General features: G+C 43.9%; 2 protein-coding genes across 2 annotated transcripts; one reads left to right on the forward strand and one right to left on the reverse strand.

Moving 5' to 3' along the window:
• Positions 1–21280: 21280 nt before the first annotated feature.
• On the forward strand, positions 21281–24540 carry LOC123132192 (CRS2-associated factor 2, mitochondrial). Its single transcript, XM_044551962.1, has 6 exons — positions 21281–21623; positions 21802–22370; positions 22745–22872; positions 22978–23203; positions 23322–23449; positions 23825–24540. The coding sequence occupies exons 2-6, from the start codon at positions 21866–21868 to the stop codon at positions 23936–23938; spliced, it is 1101 nt and encodes a 366-aa protein (XP_044407897.1). The 5' UTR covers positions 21281–21623; positions 21802–21865; the 3' UTR covers positions 23939–24540.
• Positions 24541–24732: 192 nt separating this feature from the next.
• Positions 24733–25875, reverse strand: LOC123132194 (fatty acid desaturase 4, chloroplastic). The gene has a single exon (XM_044551963.1). The coding sequence runs from the start codon at positions 25837–25839 to the stop codon at positions 24982–24984; it is 858 nt and encodes a 285-aa protein (XP_044407898.1). The 5' UTR covers positions 25840–25875; the 3' UTR covers positions 24733–24981.
• Positions 25876–26796: the final 921 nt, after the last annotated feature.

The following is a 26796-nucleotide window of genomic DNA, read 5'->3' on the forward strand; positions in this document are numbered from 1 at the left end:
GTGATCCCGTTATCAATGACATCCAATGTCCATGGTCAGGAAACCGTAACCATCTATTGATCAACGAGCTAGTCAACTAGAGGCTCACTAGGGACATAATTGTGGTCTATGTATTCACACGTGTATTACGATTTCCGGATAATACAGTTATAGCATGAATAAAAGACAATTATCATGAACAAGGAAATATAATAAAATACTTTTATTATTGCCTCTAGGGCATATTTCCAACAGTCGAGTACTTGCACTAGAGTCAATAATCTAGTTCACATCACCATGTGATTAACACTGACAGGTCACATCACCATGTGACCAACATCCAAAGAGTCTTGGGTTTGACATGTTGCTTGTGAGAGAGGTTTTTAGTCAACGGGTCTGAACCTTTCAGATCCGTGTGTGCTTTACAAATCTCTATGTCATCTCCTAGATGTAGCTACCACGTTCTATTTGGAGCCATTCCAAATAACTGTTCCACTTGGAGCTATTCTAAATTGTTGCCCCATTATACGTATCCGATATCTCTACTTAGAGCTATCCGGATAGGTGTTAAGCTTGCATCGACGTAACCTTTACGACGAACTCTTTTACCACCTCCATAATCGAGAAAATTCCTTAGTCCACTAAGGATAACTTTGACCGCTATCTAGTGATCTATTCTTGGATCACTCTTGTACCCCTTGACTGACTCATGGCAAGGCACACTTCAGGTGCGGTACACAGCATCGCATACTGTAGAGCCTACGTCTAAAGCATAGGGGACGACCTTCGTCCTTTCTCTCTTTTCTGCCGAGGTCGAGCTTTAAGTCTTAACTTCGTACCTTTACAACTCAGGCAAGAACTTCTTCTCTGACTAATCCATCTTGAACACCTTCAAGATCATGTCAAGGTATGTGCTCATTTGAAAGTACCATTAAGCGTTTTGATCCATCCTCATAGATCTTGATGCTCAATGTTCAAGTAGTTTATTCCAGGTTTTCTATTGAAAAACACCTTTCAAATAACCCTATATGCTTTCTAGAAATTCTACATCATTTCTGATCATCAATATGTCAACAACATATACTCATCAGAAATTCTATAGTGCTCCCACTCACTTCTTTGGAAATACAAGTTTCTCATAAACTTTGTATAAACCCAAAATCTTTGATCATTTCATCAAAGTGCACATTCCAACTCCGAGATGCTTACTCCAGTCCTTAGAAGGATTGCTGGAGCTAGCATACCTTTTAGCATCCTTAGGATCGACAAAACCTTTCTGATTGTATCACATACAACCTTTCCTTACGAAAGTTGGTAAGGAAACTCGTTTTGACATCCATCTGCCAGATTTCATAAATGCTGCTTATGCTAACATGATTCCGACGGACTTTAAGCATCGCTACGGATGAGAAAATCTCATCGTAGTCAACTCCTTAAACTTGTGAAAAACTCTTCGCCACAAGTTGAGCTTCATAGACAGTGACATTACCGTCCACGTCCGTCTTCTTCTTAAAGATCCATTTATCTTAATGGCTTGCCGATCATTGGGCAAGTCCACCAAAGTCCATGCTTTGTTATGATACATGTATCCTATCTCGGATTTCATGGTTTCTAACCATTTGTCAGAGTTTGGGCCCACCATCGCTTCTCCATAGCTCGTAGGTTCATTGTTGTCTAGCAACATGACCTTCAAGACAGGATTACTACACCACTCTGAAGTAGTACGCATCCTTGTCACCCTACGAGGTACGGTAGTGACTTGATCCAAAACATCATGATCACTATCATAAGCTTCTACTTCAATTGGTGTAGGTTTCACAGGAACAATTTCCTATGCCTGCTACACACTAGTTGAAGTGACGGTTCAATAACCTCATCAAGTCTCCACCATCCTCCCACTCAACTCTTTCGAGAGAAACCTTTCCTCGAGAAAGGATCCGATTCAAGAAACAATCCATATTGCTTTCGGATCTGAATTAGGAGGTATATCCAACAGTTTTGGGTGTCCTATGAAGATGCATTTTATCCGCTTTGGGTTCGAGCTTATCAGCCTGAAACTTTTTCACATAAGCGTCGTAGCCCCAAACTTTTAAGAAATGACAGCATAGGTTTCTCTAAACCGGTGTCATCTCAACGGAATTACGTGGTACCCTATTAAAGTGAGTGCGGGTGTCTCTAATGCCTAACTCATGAACAATAGTGGTAATTCGATAAGAGACATCATGGTACGCACCATATCCAATAGGGAGCAACTATGATGTTCGGACACACCATCACACTATGGTGTTCCAGGCGGTGTTAATTGTAAAACAATTTCCACAATGTCTTAATTGCGTGCCAAAACTTGTAACTCAGATATTCATCTCTATGATCATATCACAGACATTTTATCCTCCTGTCACAAAGATCTTAAACTTCACTCTGAAATTACTTGAACCATTCAATAATTCAGACTTGTGTTTCATCAAGTAAATATACTCAACATCTACTCGAATCATCTGTGAAGTAAGAACATAACGATATTCACTGCATGCCTCAGCACTCATTGGACTGCACACATCAAAATGTGTTGCTTCCAACAAGTTGCTATCTTGTTCCATTTTACTGAAACCGAGGCTTTTCAGTCATCTTGCCCATGTGGTATGATTTGCATATCTCAAGTGATTCAAAATCAAGTGAGTCCAAACGATCCATCTGCATGGAGTTTCTTCATGCGTATACACCAATAGACATGGTTCGCATGTCTCAAACTTTTCAAAAATGAGTGAGTCCAAAGATCCATCAACATGGAGCTTCTTCATGCGTTTTATACCATTATGACTTACATGGCAGTGCCACAAGTAAGTGGTACTATCATTACTATCTTATACCTTTTGGCATGAAAATGTGTATCACTACGATCGAGATTCAATAAACCATTCTTTTAGGTGCAAGACCATTGAAGGTATTATTCAAATAAATAGAGTAACCATTATTCTCCTTAAATGAATAACCGTATTGTGATAGACATAATCCAATCATGTCTATGCTCAACGCAAACACCAAATGACAATTATTCAGGTTTAATACTAATCTTGATGGTAGAGGGAGCGTGCGATGTTTGATCACATCAAACTTGGAAACACTTCCAACACATATCGTCAGCTCACCTTTAGCTAGTCTCCGTTTATTCCGTAGCTCTTTTATTTCGAGTTACTAACACTTAGCAACCGAACCGGTATCTTATACCCTGGTGCTACTAGGAGTACTAGTAAAGTACACATTAACATAATGTATATCCAATATACTTCTATCGACCTTGCCAGCCTTCTCATCTACCAAGTATCTAGGGTAATTCTGCTCCAGTGGTTGTTCCCTTTATTACAGAAGCACTTAGTCTCGGGTTTGGGTTCAACCTTGGGTTTCTTCACGAGAGCAGCAGCTGATTTGCCGTTTCATGAAGTATCCCTTTGTTCCCTTGCCCTTCTTGAAACTAGTGGTTTCACCAACCATCAACAATTGATGCTCCTTCTTGATTTCTACTTTTGCGGTGTCAAACATCATGAATATTTCAAGGATCATCATATCTATCCCTGATATGTTATAGTTCATCATGAAGCTCTAGCAGCTTGGTGGCAATGACTTTGGGGAAACATCACTATCTCATCTGGAAGATCAACTCCCACTCGATTCAAGTGATTGTTGCACTCAGACAATCTGAGCACAAGCTCAACGATTGAGCTTTTCTCCCTGAGTTTGCAGGCTAAGAAAATCATCGGAGGTCTTATACCTCTTGACGTGGGCACGAGCCTAAAATCCTAATTTCAGCCCTCGAAACATCTCATATGTTCCGCGATGTTTCGAAAAACATCTTTGGTGCCTCTACTTAAGCCATTTAACTGAACTATCACGTAGTTATCAAAACATGTATGTCTGATGTTCGCAACATCCACAGACGACGTTTGGGGTTCAGCACACTGAGCGGTGCATTAAGGACATAAGCTTTCTACTGATCCGCATAATTGCTACTTTCAACTTTCAACTATATTTTCTCTAGGAACATATCTAAACAGTGGAACTAAAGCGCGAGCTACGACATAATTTGCAAAATCTTTTTGACTATGTTCAGGATAATTAAGTTCATCTTATGAACTCCCACTCAGATAAACATCCCTCTGGTCATCTAAGTGATTACATGATCCGAGTCAACTAGGCCGTGTCCGATCATCACGTGAGACGGACTAGTCATCATCGGTGAACATCTTCATGTTGATCGTATCTACTATACGACTCATGCTCGACCTTTCGGTCTCCGTGTTCCGAGGCCATGTCTGTACATGCTAGGCTCATCAAGTTAACCCTAAGTGTTTTCGCGTGTGTAAATCTGTCTTACACCCGTTGTATGTGAACGTAAGGATCTATCACACCCGATCATCACGTGGTGCTTCGAAACGACGAACTGTAGCAACGGTGCACAGTTAGGGGAGAACACTTCTTGAAATTGTAATGAGGGATCATCTTATTTACTACCGTCGTTCTAAGCAAATAAGATGCATAAACATGATAAACATCACATGCAATCAAATAATAGTGACATGATATGGCCAATATCATATAGCTCCTTTGATCTCCATCTTGGGGTCTATTACACGAACATGATCAATCTCATACATCACATATATCATTCATCACATCCTTTTGGCCATATCACATCACATAGCATACCCTGCAAAAACAAGTTAGACGTCCTCTAGTTGTTGTTTGCATGTTTTACGTGGCTGTTATGGGTTTCTAGCAAGAACGTTTCTTACCTACGCAAAACCACAACGTGATATGCCAATTGCTATTTACCCTTCATAAGGACCCTTTTCATCGAATCCGATCCGACTAAAGTAGGAGAGACAGACACCCGCTAGCCACCTTATGCAACTAGTGCATGTCAGTCGGTGGAACCTGTCTCACGTAAGAGTACGTGTAAGGTCGGTCCGGGCCGCTTCATCCCACGATGCCGCCGAATCAAGATAAGACTAGTAACGGCAAGCATATTGAACAAAATCAACGCCCACAACTACTTTGTGTTCTACTCGTGCAAAGAATCTACGCAATAGACCTAGCTCATGATGCCACTGTTGGGGAACGTAGCAGAAATTCAAAATTTTCCTACGTGTCACCAAGATCTATCTATGGAGAAACCAGCAACGAGGGGAAGGAGAGTGCATCTACATACCCTTGTAGATTGCTAAGCGGAAGCGTTCAAGTGAACGGGGTTGATGGAGTCGTACTCGTCGTGATCGAAATCACCGATGACCAAGTGCCGAACGGACGGCACCTCCGCGTTCAACACACGTACAGCCCGGTGACGTCTCCCATGCCTTGATCCAGCAAGGAGAGAGGGAGAGGTTGAGGAAGACTCCATCCAGCAGCAGCACAACGGCGTGGTGGTGATGGAGGAGCGTGGCAATCCTGCAGGGCTTCGCCAAGCACCGCGAGATATGAGGAGAAAGAGAGGGAGGGCTGCACCAACAGGCAGAGATCGAATCACGTGTTATGTGCAGCCCCAGGCCTCACTATATATAGGGAAGAGGGAGGAGGGTGCGCCCCCTCTAGGGTTCCCACCCTAGGGGGTGCGGCAGCCCTAGATGGGAAAGGGGCGGCGGCCAAGGGAGGATTCCCTCCCCCCCAAGGCACCTAGGAGGTGCCTTCCCCTCCTAGGACTCTTCCTTAGGGTTCCCCCTTCACCCTAGGCGCATGGGCCATGAGGGAAGTGGCGCCCCAGCCCACTTTGGGCTGGATCCCTTCCCACTTCAGCCCATGGGACCCTCCGGGATAGGTGGCCCCACCTGGTGGACCCCCGGGACCCTTCCGGTGGTCCCGGTACAATACCGATGACCCCGAAACTTGTCCCGATGGCCGAAATAGGACTTCCTATATATAAATCTTTACCTCCGGACCATTCCGGAACTCCTCGTGACGTCCGGGATCTCATACGGGACTCCGAACAACATTCGGTAACCACATACAAACTTCCTTTATAACCCTAGCGTCATCGAACCTTAAGTGTGTAGACCCTACGGGTTCGGGAGACATGCAGACATGACCGAGACGTTCTCCGGTCAATAACCAACAGCGGGATCTGGATACCCATGTTGGCTCCCACATGTTCCACGATGATCTCATCGGATGAACCACGATGCCAAGGACTCAATCGATCCCGTATACAATTCCCTTTGTCTAGCGGTATTGTACTTGCCCGAGATTCGATCGTCGGTATACCGATACCTTGTTCAATCTCGTTACCGGCAAGTCTCTTTACTCGTTCCGTAACACATCATCCCGTGATCAACTCCTTGATCACATTGTGCACATTATGATGATGTCCTACCGAGTGGGCCCAGAGATACCTCTCCATTTACACGGAGTGACAAATCCCAGTCTCGCCAACCCAACAGACACTTTCGGAGATACCTGTAATGCACCTTTATAGCCACCCAGTTACGTTGTGACGTTTGGTACACCCAAGGCATTCCTATGGTATCCGGGAGTTGCACAATCTCATGGTCTAAGGAAAAGATACTTGACATTAGAAAAGCTTTAGCATACGAACTATGATCTTTGTGCTAGGCTTAGGATTGGGTCTTGTCCATCACATCATTCTCCTAATGATGTGATCCCGTTATCAATGACATCCAATGTCCATGGTCAGGAAACCGTAACCATCTATTGATCAACGAGCTAGTCAACTAGAGGCTCACTAGGGACATAATTGTGGTCTATGTATTCACACGTGTATTACGATTTCCGGATAATACAGTTATAGCATGAATAAAAGACAATTATCATGAACAAGGAAATATAATAATAATACTTTTATTATTGCCTCTAGGGCATATTTCCAACAGTCGAGTGGTATGCTTTGGGTAAATAAAATTACCCTCTTCATCTTTCTTGGTGTGGATGTGACATGGCAGATCCAAAACATCATTTTCATCTTGATCCTTGACTTTCTTGGGCTTCCAGGGGCCCTTGGGTTTTCCCTTGAAGTTTCCCTGGGTTGCGGCCAGGGCCTCCCCAGGGGAGGCTGGCTCGGCCTTCCGCTTCTGTTTCCGACTGGAGTTCCCTCCGGTTTCTTGGGCGACTGCCTTGTGCTTGCCGCTCCGGAGTCGATCTTCGTCTTCACCATTAGCGTATTTGGTGGCAATCTCCATCATCCGATTCAGAGACATTTCTCCAGTTTGACCGAACTTCAGATTCAATTCTCTGTATTTAACGCCTTCCTTGAAGGCACAAACTGCTTGATGGTCTGGCACATTCTCAACCGTGTGATGCAATGTGATCCACCTCTGAATGTAATCCCTCAGTGTTTCATTCGGTTTCTGCACGCAGGACCGCAACTCTGTAAGGCCTGCAGGTCGCTTGCAGGTTCCTTCAAAGGTTGTGACAAACACTCGGGAGAGGTCCTCCCAAGTGTAGATGTTGCTGGGTGCCAACTGATTTAGCCACGCTCTGGCTGAGCCCTCTAACATGAGAGGCAGATGCTTCATGGCCACCTTATCATTGCCACCGCCAATCTGTACAGCCACTCGGTAATCTTCGAGCCAAGTGTCAGGTTTGGATTCACCGGTGAACTTGCTGACTCCAGTCGCCAGCCTGAAGTTGGGAGGAATCACTGCGGCTCTGATGGCTCGACTGAAACACTCTGGCCCTGAAGCATGTACTCTGCTGCTGGCAGGCGCATCTCTGTTGTGGCCTTCTCGATGAGCTCTGTTCCTGTCAACCAAACCTTGAACGAGGATGGATCTCGCATCAAAGCCTGGGTCCCTGGGGTCGACTGGAATCCTCTGCCCAACACTATGAGGGCGTCTGTCATCTTGCCGTCGAGGCGCATACGACCCACTCCCCGGAGGAGGGGTTGGCACTCGACGTCGATCATCACGATCGAATCGGTGATCATACTGCTCATTTCTCCTGTACTGATCACGCCGGTCACCACGTCCCTCACGCCTCGGGGGCGATCTCGGGCTGTGAGCCGACTGGACTGTATCTGTTGCAACGGATCGACTGTGGATCCTATTCCGCGACTGAGAAACGGCGGAATTCTGGTTTCCCGCCGCCCGGAGCAACGCTCTGATTTGCAACAAGCCCCTGCCAGCCTCCGACTGGGAGGGCTGAATCGATTCCGCTATGCGGGCCGCGGCTGCCACATTCTGAACTGGGGTTCGATATACCTGCGTAGGCGGGAAGAGCTGACGTCGACTGGACTCGGGACCCCGCTGACGCGCTTGCTCGTCGAGTATTCGCTGGAGATTCTCCAGTCGAGTGCGCTCGGCCAAGTTAGCCAAGCGCGCGTCCTCCAAGGCCCGGGCCTCGGGGGTTTCTCCGACGATAGGAGTGTGGAGTGCATCCATGTTCCGGCGACGAAGCTCCTCTCGCTGCACTGACGTGAGAGGTTCGGGGAGATATTCATCGTGGGGATGCGACGGGTCGCCTCCACCCGCGCCTCCATCGGTGCGAGGGAAACCGGGAGGACTGTGTGTTCCATCGACCGCCAGAACCTCAGCCGCCGGGTCGCTGCTGTGGCACTCAGATGCGGTCCCCGCGGAGCCAGTCGACAGGTCGAACAGGCCGTAGAGGGATTCGTCGGGTTCGATTGCTGCGACTTGCGGGGCTGCCGACTGGCGGGCCACGGCATGCCTCACCCACCTTCGAAGTCTCGACCGGCCGGAGCGCTTGCACCGGCGGTAGACAGGGCGGGGAGACGACACGGGGGCCGACTGATACTGGGTCGACGGCTGCCGCAGGAGGACGCCATAAATGCATGCGCGGAAGTGCGTCGCACCGCGGACGGGGAGCGCGTCGATGTCGAGTGGTGCCTCCTGAAGCCAGGCGGAGTCGTCGGCGATGAACGTGAGCGCGCCGAGACGGATCTCGCGGCCCTCCACCAAAACTCCGCAAGAAACCATGATCAAAGGGATCGGAAAAGATCGCAACTTCTCCAACTAGGCGCTAAGATTCCTGCCCCACGGTGGGCGCCAACTGTCGTGGTTCTAACTCTGACAGTGAGGTAGGGGGTGTGTATGGAGAGGCTAGATCTTAGCTATGGAGGAGTTGTAAGCACACGAGGATTACGAGTTCGGGCCCTTCTCGGAGGAAGTAACAGCCCTACGTCTCGGTGCCCGGAGGCGGTCGATTGAATTATGCGTGTGTGAATAACAGGGGTGCGAACCCTTCATACTGAGGAGGGGGGTGGCTTATATAAAGTTCGCCGGCCCTCTCCTGCCCTCAGTGATGCAGGGTTTAAGGTACATTTAAGGTTGGGCGTTACTGGTAACGCCCTAATAAAGTGCTATAATGACCATAAAGACTACTTAATAGCCGACCGTTTGCCTGCGGAGTGACTTTAGGTCTCCTGGCAGTCGAGTGGTTGGCTTCATGGTCGAGTGATAGCTTCTTGGTCGAGTGTCTTAAACCCGTCGAGTGGGATACCTTCAAGTCGATTGAAAGGTGACTTCTTATAGGGATGTCCTTGGGTAGGGCTTTTTGGACAGGTTCGTGCCCCTACCCTAGGTACATAGCTTCATCAGCATATACGCTCTTAATTCGCAAAAAAAAAAAATCAAGGGTACAAGGCCGGTATCACACACAGTATTTTTCTTTTATTAAAAGGTCGGCATCACATCACATGCTTATTGTCCACGCACATGACTCGTGATTATACCGGACACTGTTTCACTTTCCGTATCCATCATAGTACCAACAGAATGACGGATACAGTTTGCAAGTATCCTTCTCATCTCAAGGAGAATATCCAGTAATATAAACGCCCACATGCTCTCATGCTCCCATCTCAAAAACTCCAATTTTTAAACGTTTCAAAAAATGTGAATGTTCACAAAGTATGTGTCTACAACCCCTAAAAATTTGAGGTTCAAATGAATTTGAACCTGGAATTCTTAGGGCTGTAGACACATTCCTTAATTGTGAACATTTAAAAAATCTGAATTTTTAAACATTTAAATATATCTTTTTAAAATTGATATCATGGGAGCATTTAAGGAATGATATCATCTGCTACTTCCCCTCTCATCGCATCCCCAAATGTTCATATCCAGCATCCTATGAGCAGACACACACATGAGGAGATTTTTTCTTGAGATTTGATTCGATGGGATGTGACGTACAGCATGGCCTGCTGGTCGACACCACTGGTACTTGCGAGTCCCACATATTAAATGTCTTAAATGATCAAGCACACAGCTGGCAGATCAGAGCGCCCGCATATTTAGCCCTCTTTTTTGTTTAGAGGAATTTTCTAGCAATTCTATAGGATAGAATTTTTATAGAATAAATTACTATAAAATTCTTTGTTTTGTAGGAAATATTTCTGTCTTCACATTTTAAAGAAAAATAAATGTTAGTCTAGACTCAATGAAAAAAATCGATGATGTGAAGGAAATATCTTTTTCTATTTCTATCCATAGAATTTAAGACACATGACATCACATTTCCTATAAGTTTTCTGTTTCTATGATATTCCTATTCTATAAATTTATAGGCCTTATTTGTCGCGCACGTACACGCTCACATCCCAGCACACTTTATTTATTTATTTGGCTAATACTTCCATACTCAATCACGAAACAGCACAACCATGGTACATAGACGATCTTACCTAGATCAACACAGACGCCATGCATCCGAAACCCTACATAACGATTCCTCGGGCAATGCAATGTCAGTAACGGTCCACATTTGTTTTTCGTTTTGGAAATGGGTTTGTCTAAGTCTCAGTCGATTGATAACATCAGTATGTGTAGGCCACTTTTGTTTTTGGAACTGTTTGCATGTGTTCTGCCATTATGGGCTGGCTTGTACTCCTACTGGGCTTTACTTTGTTGCCGATTTTTCAATCTCCCTTGTACATGTGCTATACAACTGCACGCATATGTGTTTTCGTTTTGCTATCCAGCTACAACCTCAACGTCCACTAAAAAAAAGCTACAACCTCAACGAGTGAGCTAACTTTTTTTTTTCAAATCATTGCATTTTTTGCGGGAAAAATTCTTGTATATTTTGTACGACTAGGTTTTGTTAGATGGACTTGCAACTTATTATCATTTTTCATTCATGGAAAAATACAAGGATTTAAACACAAGAAAATATATTGAAGAAAAATAATAATGGTGTTGCACACGTATGACCGACATGCAGGTAGGTGCGTCCCATTGGTGCACAAACAAGGAATAAAATAGAATAAAATAAAGGAAAATGAATAACAAAAACCACCTACCATGTCGGTGAAGTATATCCAGTGGAACACACAGTGGACATGAAGCTAGGTTACACGTTTGCAATATTAAAAGTTCAAAGAGCGGTATAAAACTAAAATTAAAAGAAGAAGAAAACAACATTGAATTGCAGCCGCATTGAACACATGAAGTTAGAGTCAAGGGCGATTTGTGCAACCGGATGGTGAATTTTTTTTAAAAAAATATTATTGTTTAATATAAAATTGAAAACCAAAAAAGTAGCAAGAATCATACCGTTAGCAAAGAAAAAAAATTAAAAAGAAAATAAAAAATATGAAAAATTGTTGCATTTGCAGTTGCATGGCTAGTGGTAGACATGCAGTTGCCCCTTCCCGAGAAAAACAAAACAAAACGGAATTGCAGTCGTGTTGAAGACATGCAAGTGAACTTGGGGACGACACTTTGCAGTTGCATGTCTAGTGACGGACATGCCTCCGCTCCTTCCCCTGATAAAACAACATAAAGCTGCAGTCGAGGCTACACTTGCGGTTGCATGCCTAGTGACAAACATGCAACTGCCCATGCCGACGAAACACCCCAGAGTTGCGATTGTGGTTGACACTTGCAATTGCATGCGTAGTGAAATACATGCAACTACCCCTCCTCGAGAACACACCATAGAGTTGCAGTTGCGATGATAACATGCACCTACAATCAAGGGCGACACTTGTAGCTGCATGCCTAGTGGCACGCATGCAACTGGCTGTTCCTGCGACACAAAGTTGTAGTTCGCGGTGACACTTATAGTTGCATGCCTAGTGACAGATATACACATGTTCCTTCCGACAAAACACCATAGAGTTGCATGCCTAGTAGCAGAGATGCAACTGCCCCTCCCCAACAAAACACTACAGAGTTGCAAATCGCGTTGAGGACATGCAATTGCAGTCGGGGTGACACTTGTAGTTGCATTCCTGGTGGTGGACATGCAACTAGCCCTCCTGACAAAACACCACCGAGTTGTAGTAGGGGGCGACACTTGCATTTGTGTGCCTAGTGACAGACATGCAATTGTCCCTCTCAACAAAATACCACAAAGTTTGCAGTCTCCTTGAAGACATAAAGTTGCAGTCAAGGCATGACACTTGCAGTTGCATGCCTACTGATAGACATGCAACTTCCCTCCTCCTCCGATAAAATACCACAAAGTTGCAGTCACACTGAAAACATGCAGTTGCAGTTGAGGGCGACACTTAGAGTTGTGTGCCTAGTGACAAACATACAAGTGCTATCTCCATGTCATATACTTCACTGAACATGTATGCTGCTATTTCTATTACAATGGAACATACATGCATATATGTTGATTATTTTTACGTTTGCAGTTTATGTGTATTTTAGATTATGTTTTTACGTTTTCAATTTTACATAACATAAAATATTTTTTACGTCAATTATATATTTTCTTATGGTCCCTTTTTGCGTCGAAAATAAAAAAAACTTACGGAACGTAAAATTACGGTGCATTGATGGTAAAATAGAGGGGTTGAAGAATAACTATTCTTCACCCAGGGTGACGAATAGTGCGACCCTATAATGTTACTATTCATCACTCAGGATGCAGAATAAGTTATTCTTCACCGGAGGTAATCTTACTATCATTTCATAATTAAATTATGTTTAGAATTCAAATAGTTACATTTCTATTGATTCATTACGTAAAATTTGACATAAGAAAATAAAAATATAGGTTATAAGATAAGAAAATTTGCAATTTATGTGTATTTTAGACTATGTTTTTACGTTTTTAATTTTACATAATATAAAATATTTTTTACGGTAATTATATATTTTCTTACGGTCCCTTTTTGCGTCAAAAATAAGAAAAACTTACGGAACATAAAATTACGGTGCATTGATGGTAAAATAGAGGGGGGTGAAAAATAACTATTCTTCACCATATATATAGGGTCGCGCTATTCGTTACCCTGGGTGAGGAATAGTTATTCTTCATCCGAGATAATCTTACGGTCATTTCATAAATAAATTATATTTGAAATACACATAGTTACATCCATATTGATTTACTGCATAAATCGCATAACAAAAAAATAAAGGCAAAAAATTGTATTTTATGTACATTTTACACTATGTTTTACATTAGTAATTTTACGTAACATAAAATTATTTTTTACGATGATTATAGGTTTTCTTACATTCTCTTTTTATGTCTAAAATAAGACAAAATTTACAAAACATAAAATTACGATGCATAGATGTTAAAATAGAGGTGGGTGAAAAATAACTATTCCTCACCCACGGTGACGAATAGTCAATCCTTAAGAATAATTATTCCTCACCCAGATAAAACTGTGTCTACCACAGTTGCCACAGAACTAGTTAAGGGTCGCTAAACTTTTAACGGTTTAAAAGTTATCAAAAAATATGAAATAAATATGGGAGCATCTATCTAATGTAATAAGATGATCCAATGAAGGGATTGTCAAAATATGCATCTATGTGTCCTCAGCAAAAACAATAAGTATTTCAGCTCACTGCGACATAAATATATACTGAACTATTTGGTTTTTTTGTCCAGGACACATACAATCGTATTTTTTTAATCCCTTCATTGGATCATATTATATTATAGGTGTGTTGGTTCAGTATTTTTTCAGAATTTTTGAGAATTTTTGCACCGTTGAAACCCTTAACTAGATCTGTGGCAGGCACTTACACTAAAATACTTTCTCACACAACAAGAAAAAGACGTGAAACAAGAAAAAACAGGAAACATGTGTGCAAAAGGCAGACACTAAAATGGTTCAAAAAGCTTGATCCATAAAATATGCATTTCGTGCATTTTATAGAAAACAAAAAATAATTTTATTATTTAACAAATTAATTAAATAACAGGAATTATGCCTTTAGCAAGAAATAATGAAATACACATGCAAAATAAAAAACCTCACTAAAACACCGATGATATAAGAACACTTACAAGAGAATAAAGAAACCAGAAAAAACTAATAAATTGGAATAAATAAGTAAACGGAAAAGGCCTAACAGTCAAGGAAAAAAGGCCCTCCCGCTACCCAGCCCATCACACGCATCCTGCACAACTCCAGAAAAAAGCAGGACACACTTGCCGTAAAAATTTCCTATTTGCCGCACGTTGCGGCAAATTGTCGCTGCAACGCAACATCGAGCTATTTGGGCCGGCCCATTTCATGACTGCATGCAAACCTCTCTGTTTCCGGTTTTGGGAATGTTCCACGGGTTTCCAGCCGGTTTATTTCTCTTTTGCGAACCATCTAGAAGATCCAGAACCATGTTTTCTTTCGTTTCCTTTTTCCTTTTCGTTTTTTCCTGTTTCTTTTTTCTTTCCTTTTTATGTTTTTTCACATTCCTTTTTTATTTTCAGTCCTATTTTATTTTCTTTCATTTTCATTTTCCCCTTAAAAATGTTCGAAAATTCAAAACATGTTTGCCTTTTCCAAAATTTGTTCGTTTTTTCATAAAATGTTCCAGTTTAGTAAAAGTCAGAAATTCATCAAAGTTCAGAAAATTCAAATTTTGTTCGCATCTTTAAAAAATGTTCATACTTTCATGTAAATGATCAAAATGCAACAAAGGTTGTCTTTTCAAATTTTGTTCTTAAATTCGAAAAATATTCGCACTTTTAAAAATTGTTCTTGAACTATTTCTTTTTATATTTTCAACGTTATTTTATTTTGAAAAATGTTCAGAAATTTCAAGAAAGATTCTTGCTTCTAAATATCGATCAATATTCAAAAAAGGTTGTGCTTTCAATTTTTGTTCATAAATACAAAAAAGTTCACATATTAGAAAAAAGTTCGGAATGTTTCTGCTAAATAAATTCACAACTTTTCTGTAAATATTCCCGTTTGTAAATAATGTCATGTTTTAGTTTTTTGTGTTTAAAAATATATTCCCTTTTAAAAAAATGTTTATTTTTTAAAATAAAAGTTCGTGTTTTCAAATTTTGTTCGGTAGCTTAAAAAATGTTCGCGTTTGCACAATTTTCATTTGGAATTTCGAAAAATGTTCCTGTTTTCAGAAAAAAGCGTTCATGATTTCGAAAAGTGTTTCAATTTTGTATAGCAATTCGCAATTTTGAACAGTGTTTGCGTTTCACAAAACACTCAGTTTAAAAAAAACTGCTTTCGAAATTCCGAAATTAATTCGGATCTGCGTTGCCTATTGATTCTTAAAGGTTGCGCTGTCGCTTAATCTGAAAATCTTGCTAGCTCAGCTGGTTGCGGCTCGTCGTTGGCAGCATGAGATCGTTGGATTGATTCCCAGTGAAGTCAAGTGGCACACATGCAACGCGCCACTTGTTGTAACTTGGGATTTTTTTTCGTAGATCTGTTTATTCAAAATGTTTTATTTTGTAAATTGTGCGTCCAAATTTTGAACCGTTTTCACCATTGGATTTCTCGCGCCGAGATCTTCAAAACTAAATCCCATGTTGATAGGTTCTGACGAACTTTTTTTTCACAAAAAAATGGAAGAAAAAAAGGGCGAAAAAACCGAACCAGAAGCATGTTTTTTCCCCTTCCGAAAGAGGCACGCCCGTGCCTCTCGCGAATTTCTTTTTAGCTATAGAGGTTTGCTGGCAGTCATGGGCCGGCCCAGTCAGAATTTTCCAAATCTTGAACCGTTTTCATCATTAGATTTCTCGTGCCGAGATCTTCAAAACTAGATCCCATGTTGATAGGTTTTGACGAACTTTTTTTCACGAAAAAATGGAAGAAAAAAAACGGGTGAAAAAGCCGAACCAGAAGCATGTTTTTTTCCCTTTCTGAAAGAGGCACGCCCGTGCCTCTCGCGAAAACACACCCATGCCTCTCGTGGAAGCAAAACCGTGACTCTCATGAAAAAAAAACAGAAAACGCGTTTTTTCCGTTTCCGAGAGGCACGGCCGTGACTCTCGCGAATGCACAACCGTGCCTCTGCAGAAGCAAAACCGCGACTCTCGCGAAAGAAAAAAAATAGAAAATACGTATTTTTTTCCCTTTCTGAGAGGCACGGCGTGACTCTCGCGGAAGCACAACCGTGCCTCTCGCGGAAGCAAAACCGTGACTCTCGCGAAAGAAAAAAAAACAGAAAATGTGTTTTGTTTTTCCCTTTCCGAGAGACACGACCGTGACTCGCGCGAAAGCACAACCATGCTTCTCGCGGAAGCAAAACCGTGACTCTCGCGAAAGAAAAACAAACAGAAAATGCGTTTTTTTCGTTTCCGAAAGGCACGACCGTGACTCTCGCTAAAGCACAACCGTACCGTTCGCGAAAAAAAACCGTGACTTTCGCGAAAGAAAAAAAAACGTGTTTTTTTCACGCAAATAAAAAATTTGATCGAAAAGCTAAGGAACCGGGGGAAACCAAAACGTAAAAAACCCCAAGAAAAAACCCGTTTAAAAAGCCGAAAACACGTGCGAAAAAAAAACGAAAGGAGTGTCGAAAGCGCGATACGTGGCGAATGACCGAGAACGCCCCAAGTGGCACTGATCGTTGCGAGTCTCCCGAAGAAGCGCTCGTTAACTAGTTGCTCCCGTGTTTGGTTGGCATCCACGCCACCTCACGCCTGGCCTGGATGCTCCGTGAAGTCTGCCTGGCAGTTGTTTTGTTCGTGTCCTGAGAGATAGATGCATGCCTGGCCTGGCTCATGGAGGCCTGTGGTTAGCCTGGCAAAGTTAAATAAAAAATGAAAAAAAGATGGATAACTCAGGCAGCTAGATTATCCTGGCCCCAGGCGTCCTGTTTCTTTCGCCTGGCCCATGCCGCACGATGCCTGGCTTCTACTTAAGATTTTTTTAATCGCTAAATGACAAAGCAACACTGCAGCAGGGCAGCAACATGCCAGGGATGAACCAAACGCAACGATGCCAGGCTAGCCTGGGCAGGCGGGAAAAGTCGACCTTACCAGGCCGACGCCAGGCACTGAAAATTTTCACGCAAGCGGCCCAGGGTGGGAAACAAACACACGTCTCTTCGCCGCAAAGAGCGGCACATAGAAGGTCCCCTTGACGTACTCGAAAACTACAGCCAGCAGCATCGCTCACGATTCTTAATCTACCGATCGAGCGGGTTGCCTACCGACTGAGACATTCGTAAAATCTCAATCGACTGAGATTTAGCATGCCCCTTTGAAAATACTTTCATAAAAAAACATGATAGTGTTTTAGTTGCTCAATCTACCTCATTTTCTCCTGGAAAATAAATTTGTTTCATTCAGTTAGGTTCCAAATTCAGTTCTGATAGGATTTCTGGTGTGATTCTAGAAGATTCCAGTTCATGTATTTATGTTTGGATGTCATATGGAAAACAAAGTTATTCACTCTACGATTTTGCGTGTTTGAAATTTGAATCTCGTGTTTGCACATCATTTTTTTTCAAAATAAACTGAAATTTAATCAACATTGCCTTTTTCCCGGGTTAATCAACATTGTCAACATACAGAGGAGCTTTTTTTTGAGCAATACAGAGGAGCGAATAAGAAGAAAATGTGAGACACAAGGGTACTACCCATGTACCTAGGAGAGATTTTTAGCTTATTGGTGGACCAGTTCATGGAAGTGTATATATATATATATATATATATATATATATATATATATATATATATATATATATATATATATATATATATGAGAGTTATGAGCAACGCACATGTGCCAAGGAGCAACTTTGAGCTTATCTACAGATTAACTCATGCAAGTGGGTCCCAGCAACTTGGACCGATGAATTTCATAAATTTTGATATTTAAACTTCAACCTTGTGTTCAGTGGCGGAGCTATAGCAAGGCCGGATCGGCCATGGCCCGCCCAGCCCAAAGCAAAAACAGTGTGGGTTGAGATTAGACTTTGCCGATTTGAGGAAAATAGTGGGCTTTTCTTTGTACTGGCCCGCCCATAATAGGCACTGTAGCTCCACCATGCTCATGTTCATACTATAAATTTCCACACACAAAATTGAAACTTCGTGGGCAGACATGAAAATAAACTCTGGTATTTTAGTCATTCATATTATTTTTGGTTCCCCTTTTTCACCATTTTCGCTCCACGAATGTTTATGTGTCGACAGTGTTGCTACATGGATGATCCCACGCCGGCGTTAGAGAGCTCCTCTCACGACGGTGACGTGGCTGTGAGAGGACCAAAATATATTGCTGTGAGGTCATTCGTGGCGCCACTAAGGCACCATAGGCTCATGAGAGAATATCTAGTGGAAACCAAGTGGCGGCAGAACCTTACCGAGAGAACGATAGCAACACCAAACTTTGTTGATGTGCGAAGGCGTGGATGTGATGTGCGAAGGCGTGGATGAGCTACGATTGTGAGCAACGTCAGCGAGCCAACATCGGAGCATACCGACCAACAAAGCAACGTACAAAACAAATAAGGTTGGAAGAGTCAGGGTTAATCTGGTCTTTTCAAGTGCTTGTAAATAGAAAAACAAAAGAAAATCAATTAAAAAGGGGAAATGTATGCAATGAAGATATCCATGAGTTGGGTGGCGAGTCCGAAGTGAAAAATATCCAATTTCCTCTTCTCTTCCTCTCGCTCCCATCAAAGGTGGAGCTGACCCCGGGCACCTAGGATTCAAGCAGAAATTCCTATTTCACGCTTTAGTACTCATCCCATATGCACGCCACAACTCTCCAGCAAACACTCTTTAAGTGGTCCGACCATATGGCTTCAGGGGCCCGTGGCGGCCGCCCCTCCCCCCCCCCCCCCCCCCCCCCCCCTCCCCTCAGGGCCGGGATTGCCGACCATATAAAGGTTCCTTTTCAACCAGTTTTGTGAAGCTTCCAGATGGTTTTATCTTTCATCTTTTTCTATCTTTGTTTATTTGGTTTTCCCTCTAGTTTTTTTGGTTTTTCCTTTTTAGTTACTTTCAAAAAATAAAATTCTTAACATTTTTAAAATTAATTAATATTTTTTAAACTCTTGAACATTTTTAAAATTCGTGAACATTTTTAAAATTCACAAACATTTGTAAAAATCCTGAATAATTTTTAAATTCTAAATTATTTAATATTTTTAAGTGAACATTTTTAAAATTCATTGACATTTTGAATAAAATCCATGAATATTTTTAAAATTCGTGAAACATAATTTATTTCACCAATCTAGTTTTTTTTCCCTAAGCGAGCATGCAACAGAATAGAAGGAGGGGGAATAAAACGCAGCCAGCTGAGTGAGTGGTCTGACGAGCGACCCGAAAGAAATTAAATGGGCCGCAACCTAGGCCACGCTAAAAAAAGCCCCCTGAGGCATGTTTTTCTGAAACTGGCATATGAATTATTTGTGAGGGCAATTAACTGATGTTTTTTCTTTTGCGGGATGGCAACTAACCGATGGTTACCACCCCTAAAAAGACTAACTGGCGTGAACCAACCTCTGGTTGAGATGGTTAGGTGGACAGTGGTATCCCCAACCCACCAGAGTTCAAATCCTGGTGCTCGCATTTATCCTAGATTTATTTCAGGAATTCCGGCGATACGCTTTCAGTGGGAGGAGACGTTCCCGTCGACTACGAGGCGTCTACGGTGACATCGTAAAATCTCAAGATGATATACCGGCTCAGTCTCTCGAAGGTGCTCATAGGGGTAGGGTGTGCGTGTGTGCGTTCATAGGGGTGAGTGTATACGCGTTTATATGAGCGCTTGCATCTGTACTGTGTTCAAAAAAAAGACTAACTGGCGGCTACCCCTTCGGGGCTTTTCTAGCGGGCGCTGGAGCATGCTGCATGGTGCACTCGGCCGTCACCACGTGTTGCGTGCTGTACCCTTAGGATTTTGGTTTTTTTGTTGCACGCAGTTTCGGCTTTTACAGATTATGTTGTTCTTTCCTTGGTTTACCCTAGGTGTTGAAGGAAAAAACAATTTCACTTATTGGGGAAGTCGTGCTATTCTTCAAGAAGCATAATATGTGATTCTATGTGAAGCATAACTGTGCTCCCTGAAAAGAAAAGAAAAACATAGTTGTGCTTCCAAAAAAGTCACATCATGTGCTTCTATGAGAAGCAAACTGTACTTTCCAAAAAGAAAGAAAAAAAACAGTTGTGCTTTGCCGAAAAAGGAAAAGACACAACCTCTGCTTCTATGAGAAGCATAATTGTGCTTCCCGAAAAGGGAGAAGCATAGTTTGTGCTTTCACGTGGAGCACAATTGTGTTTGCCGAAAGTACATTTTGTGCTTTCCAAAATAAAGTAAATAAAGCCTAACTGTGTTTCTGGGTTCTAATTTTTTATATATCCGTTTTTGGTTTTGGTCTTTTTTTATTTTTCTTTTTGATTTTTCTGTGAAAAAATGTCCGCGAAACCTATTAACATAAGATCTAGTTTCAAAGATTTTGACGCGAGAAACTGAACGGTGAAAATGGTTCGTAATTTAAACGCACGATTTAAGAGATAAAGCATTTTGAAAAGGAAAAAACGAATACACGAAAAAACCCTCCCAGATTGAGACAACTGACGCAGTGCACCACTTATCAGCATCAGAGAAGATGGGGAGTGACCTTTATAAGGGTACCCCCTAATTAGTGATTTTGATTATTTGACTTACCCTGAAAAAGGAATCATTTGAACTCCCAATCTACACAGATTTCTACTCCCTTCATTCTTAAATATAAGTTTTTTTAGACATTTCAAATGCACAACAACATACGGATGTATATAGACATATTTACAGTATAGGTTCACTTAATTTGCTCCGTATATAGTCATTTGTTGGAATCTCTAAAAAGACTTAGAGGCTAATTGGTTTGATGCCAGCATTTGGCATTGCCAATACTTGGCAAGCCAGCATTTGGCAATATCAAAAGTTGCCAAAAATTGGCAACTTCTTATGAGGCTGTCAAGTAAAATTCGTAACCAATCAAGCACAAGCCAATATTTGGCATTTGCCAAATGTTGGCATGCTAATTTTTGACATCAAACCAATCATGCTTTTATGTTTAGAAACGGAGGGAGTACCTCTCATAAAATAAAAATACCTACACAAATTTCTATATGGGCCTGGAGTTCAGCCAGCGCAGCGCAGGCCCTGCTCTCTCCCTCCTCTCTCCTCGAACAGCCTAACGCGAGAAACGCATCCCAGCCCAAACGGCACGAGCACGCACGCCGCCGCCCAGTGTCTGCACTCCGCCGGCGCCGTCCCCCGCCCCGGTCAACGTCTCCCCCGTAGCCTGGCCGTGCCGCGCTGCTGCGGTGCGCCGTGCGCCCCCTGCTGGCCCCGGCCAGCCGGCCTCCCCCCGCGGCGGCGACGAGCAGAGCAGCCGACGTGGCGACGGCGGCATCCCTCCTCTGCGCCCCCGGCCCCGTGTTTCTGCGGCCGCCGGCTGTGTGGCCTGCTTCTGCCTACTGCCGCCGCGGCGCCCCTTCTCTGGCTGGTAATTTTCTCGCTGGTGGTTTGGTCTTTTGGTGAATTGGTGTATGCATTGTCTGATTGTCACACTGCATATATAGACGATGTAAACGTCGAACTGAAATTTAAATGGAATGGATTGTGTATGTGAGTATGTCTGTATGTCTAATGTGCTGATGGAACTCGATTGATTCATTTTACAGAAATAGAAGTTGGTGTTTGCTTCAGTCCTGGCTTCACAACTGGCTCCCATCTCAGTATCCCACCATGCTCTTCAGTCCAAAGCTTCTCTCATGGACGTGCCCCAGACAGTCACAAGCCCAGGCTGCTCTGCTCCGCCGCCTATTTTGCGCCTTCTACCCAACCAACCTCGACGATGATGATCCCCCATTTACACGAATCCCCAAAAGTCCACCTCGAGCTCCAACGCCGCCGCCGCCGCCGAAGCCCAAAGACCAGCCTGCCAAGATCAGCCCCGACGAGCCGGCACACTCCGACCTTCCATTCGACTTCCAGTACTCGTACTCGGAGACTGACCCGGCTTGGAAGCCCATTGGATTCCGCGAGCCCACCCGGTTTTCGCCCTTTGGCCCCGGCCGCCTTGACCGGCCTTGGGACGGCGTCGCCGCGCGTGCCGAAGGGAACAGAGAGGATGTTTATGGCAGTGCGAGTAGTAGGGATGAGGTGCTTGGCGAGGCGCTGTCGGAAGCGGAGGTGGCAGAGCTCGTGGAGAGGTACCGGCACAGCGACTGCTCCCGGCAGATCAATTTGGGTGAGTTCTTAGTGCTCAACTCAGTGCTGAAATGGCATTTCTGTCTGATGATTTTAGTTGTCCAAGCTTTCGCATTGCAACTCCCAATCTTATTGCACATTTTGTTTGATTGATGAGGGAGTAACAAGTAGAATTTTTAGCATTGAATTTGGTCAAGTCTGTGAGAAAAGATTGCATATTTTACATTGTAATAAAATTTGGATCAATTGTTTGCATAGTATATGGAAAGTGCCATTGTGCATTTTTGTGCGGCTTATGTTGTTGCAACTGCTATTCTTGAACATTTGATCATTCGTGTAGCTCAGGAAAAATTACATTTATCTTCGAAGGCATTCCCTTGTTCCTGCTATAAATATGATGCATCATGTTCTCAGGGAAAGGTGGTGTAACTCATAATATGCTCGATGACATCCACAACCACTGGAGACGTGCAGAAGCGGTCAGAATCAAATGTCTTGGGGTTGCAACTCTTGACATGGACAATATATGCTTCCATCTTGAGGTCATAATGTGTTGCCACATGCTTGAGAAAATTGGGGATTGAACTCTCTTTTTCTGTTGAATTCAATTATCTATCAATTTCTGATGTGAGCGCACCATTTTGCAGGATAAAACAGGTGGGATAATCATACACTGTAGCATAAATATACTCATCCTATATCGTGGCCGGAACTATGATCCAAAACAACGGCCTGTCATACCATTGATGTTGTGGAAGCCATTGGCTCCTATTTATCCTAAGGTTGTCCAAAATGTTGCGGAAGGGTTGACTTTTGAGGAAACAAAAGAAATGAGAAACAGAGGATTACATTCGCCACCGCTTATGAAACTGAGTAAGTTGGAATATTTCTAGCAAGACCATTTCGAATCACATAAACGCATACTTCTATCTCATTATCTTGTTGCCAATATATTGTCGCTCCTATGTTGTGATATTTCTCTCTTGTGCAGCTAGGAATGGTGTTTATGTTAATGTTGTTGACAAAGTGAGAGAGGCCTTTAAGACTTCGGAAGTTGTGAGACTAGATTGCTCTCACACCGGCACTAGTGATTGCAAAAGAATTGGTGTGAAGTTGCGGGTATGTTGTGACATTCTAATACTTTCTATGAATTAATCCCTTTAGTCTTGCATTCATAAGAAAGATCAAGGAAGCCTGGAAAATAAATAAATTCAATAAAAGTTCTAATCAAACAAGTTTGCTGGTGTAGTAGTTAGCTTGCAGTTGAGATATAACGACCCTCCTGCAGTTTACAATTAGCTCGTCATAGATGCAGCCAAGTATAATATGCCTTAGAACTTGCTTAGAATTTCGGACAGAAGACATTTCCTTTGCAACACAACAGTAGAACCACTGGAGAATTTACTATAGAAACCAGATGCTCCTTTATGTCTTGAAAACATCGCAGTTGGAATGCTTATTTAACTTTGCTCTTTGCTTCCTTCGATTTCATAGGATTTGGTTCCATGCATTCCTATATTATTTAAAGATGAACAAATTATTCTCTGGAGAGGGAAGCGGGACCAGGAGGACTCTGTTTCAGCTCATTGTACTTCTCCACCACAATGAAGCTGGACCAGGAGGACTCACAGTAGCAGCTTGCTGAAGCAGGCCTGCTGCTTGGATGACTTGTATGACTTCCACGAGATGCGTTCACTGGAGAATGCCACCATCTATCGTTAGATTACAGCAACATAAGGATCTGCAGTCTACAGGAAATGATCTAGTTGCTTGTCAATATTTCTTGCTGCTGTCTGAAGTAATTTGTCTCGAGATTATGTGGACCGCACAACAGGAGAGTGATGTTCTATTTGTGTGAAGAAAAAGACAATTTATAAGGTATGCAGCAGCATCTCCTTGCTTGGAAGCGGTTGCCACGGTCAGCAGTACTTCCAGCTGAAGGATTCATCTTCAGCCTTCCGTCCTCTGGCTCCCACCCCCGCAGTTTTGGAAGTGTCAGCTTGTTTCTGTTGCTTCATCTGCCTGATCCAGGATCGATGCTCGAGATTGAGGCGCCAAAAAATAGAATCTCTAGACATGTGATTCACATCCATGCCATTTGAATCAAGATCAGATGGTCTGAGCCTCAAATAAGCTTTTTAGCCGATGTTGTACACCCTTTTGGTGGATGGATTAACACATATTCGATAGATATAAGCAGATTTAAGACATATGCATGTGTGGCTGTGTGACTTGCCTTCGTGCCAATGTTGTTGCAAAGAGTTGATCATCTCAACTGGCTGTGCTTTTTTCTGGCAAGTGGACAAGAGGATACTGGATATCCGAAGAACATGCCACCAGAACGAAAGCATTCGCACCACAAGAAAGCTGTGGGTAACAAAAGTTGTCGTAGACAGACTGAAGACCATAAAAAATCATCACATTTTCAACTATGAAAAATTCTCTTCTCTTCGCATACACCACAAGATTTGCATCCTCAAAACCAACCTAAAATATACATTAAATATTATATTTTTCCCGCCTAACTATAATCTTAACTTGTTACTTCAATCCTTTCAATCCCAGCTCATCCTTCTGCATACCTTTTGAATCGTAGTATGTATCAATGTATGTATGTACAAGCCATCACGAGAAACAATGCTCGATGTATGTTACGAACTGTCAGTAACAGCGATGGCGGTGACGGCGGCGGCGCCGCTGGTGTCCTCCATCCAGGCGGCCTGCGTTTCGTCCCACGACCGCGGGCGGACGCCGGTGCGGAAGAAGACGACCATCTCCAGCGCCTCGAACACCTTGTGCCTGTCCAGCACCCCGTTCCACACGCCGCTGAGGATGCAGTAGTTGGTGCTGTAGGGCTGGCGGTGGTGCGCGGCGTGCTGCGCGCGCGACACCAGCACGCCGGCGGCCTGCAGCGCCTCGACGCCGGGCGGCAGCCGGCGGCGTTTCTCGTGCGCCCATGCGTGGAACTGCTGGCTCAGCACCACGCACGCCGCGAAGGTCCCCGCGAAGGCGTGCGCGGCGGCCGGCGCGTGGGCGGCGGCCGCCGCGCCCTCCACGGCGGGGAGCGCGAGCGCGACGGCGCGCGCCAGCGCGTGCAGGTTGTTGCAGGGCTCCCGGCGCGTGATGGTGGAGGGGTGGCGGTGGTGGCCCTGGAAGGCGGCGATCTGCGCGCCGACGAGGGGCGTGGAGGCGTCCCCGTAGTTGTCGACGAGCCAGTGGTAGACGCCCGTGGCGAGGTCGGCGACGGTGTAGGCGGCGAGGGCGGCGGCGAGCGGCTCGGCGTAGGAGCCGGAGTCGGCGGCGAGGGAGGCGGACGCGGAGAGCGAGGAGAGCACGGCGGCCGAGCCGGCCAGCGTCCACGCGCGCTGCGGCCACGTGGACCGCAGCTCGTCCGGGTCGGCGCGGGCCAGCGCCGCCGGCGTCGGCGAGGCCGCCCGGCACGGCGGCGGCGCGCGGCGGTGCACCGGCGGGAGGGTGCAGCGGGGGGTCAGCGCGTACATGGCTGGCATGGCTTGGTGTCTGCTTCCACGTACGCGCGTGATCCGCTTTCGTTCAAAACGAATTCCAGCCAGAAGTTGCGCGGGCTGCTGGCTTTATAGGAGTGGATCATAGCAGATGGTGAGTCCACAATGGCGAATTAGTGGACGGCAATTTAACTCGTAGTATGTAGGGAGTTCTCTCGCTCTCTCCTCGTCTCATCTCTCTCCCTCTCAAATCGCTTTCTCTCTGGGAAAGTGCAGGGTTATGGCTGTTTACTTGTGAGCCATGTATGTGGTGGAGTGATGAACTACGTGGTAACTTGTGGTGTTTGCGTCAAAAGAAGGTGCGTCGTCTTGGTTCAGTGCAATTATAACAAATGTGTACTGACACTTAAAAGCAATGGACATGGCGAAATTGCTCTTCTGCACTCGAGCACATATATGCACCAGCCGTGAACAGTAAATTCAAAAATAATGGTAAATTTTCTCAAAAGAATATGAACTTTTTATATGTGTATAAAACATTGCTGAATGTGTTCAGTTGTTGCAAAGTTTCATCATGGAAGCCGTGGCAAAAAAATAATAAAAAATCGATGCTCCAAGATGCTAAAGCAATGCCAGTATTTTCAACCACTCTGAACATCCATCAATGCTTGCCACAAAAGAAAAATCTGATTTTTGAATATTTTTATCATTGTTTTCGAATTTACTGTTCATTCGGGTTCATATGTTCTTGACAGCAGAAACTCTGTGTCCTGGAAATGGTCGAATTGCATGTGCAAAGAATATTAAATGGTTGAGCCTTTAGCACACGCACAATTTGTGATTTTGCCTTTTTTTCCCCTGAAAACCCAAAGATTCAAGATATTTGCAATTCATCAAAAAGAGAGCCGAAACCGGATTGAAAATGTTAGTGGCCGAGGGAAATCATGCCGAAAACCAAACAAGTGATGGAGGCCACCATCCGATAGGAGGCCGCACACGGGA

Source organism: Triticum aestivum, chromosome 6A (genome assembly GCF_018294505.1).
Source record: "Triticum aestivum cultivar Chinese Spring chromosome 6A, IWGSC CS RefSeq v2.1, whole genome shotgun sequence".
Lineage (NCBI taxonomy): Eukaryota > Viridiplantae > Streptophyta > Magnoliopsida > Poales > Poaceae > Triticum > Triticum aestivum.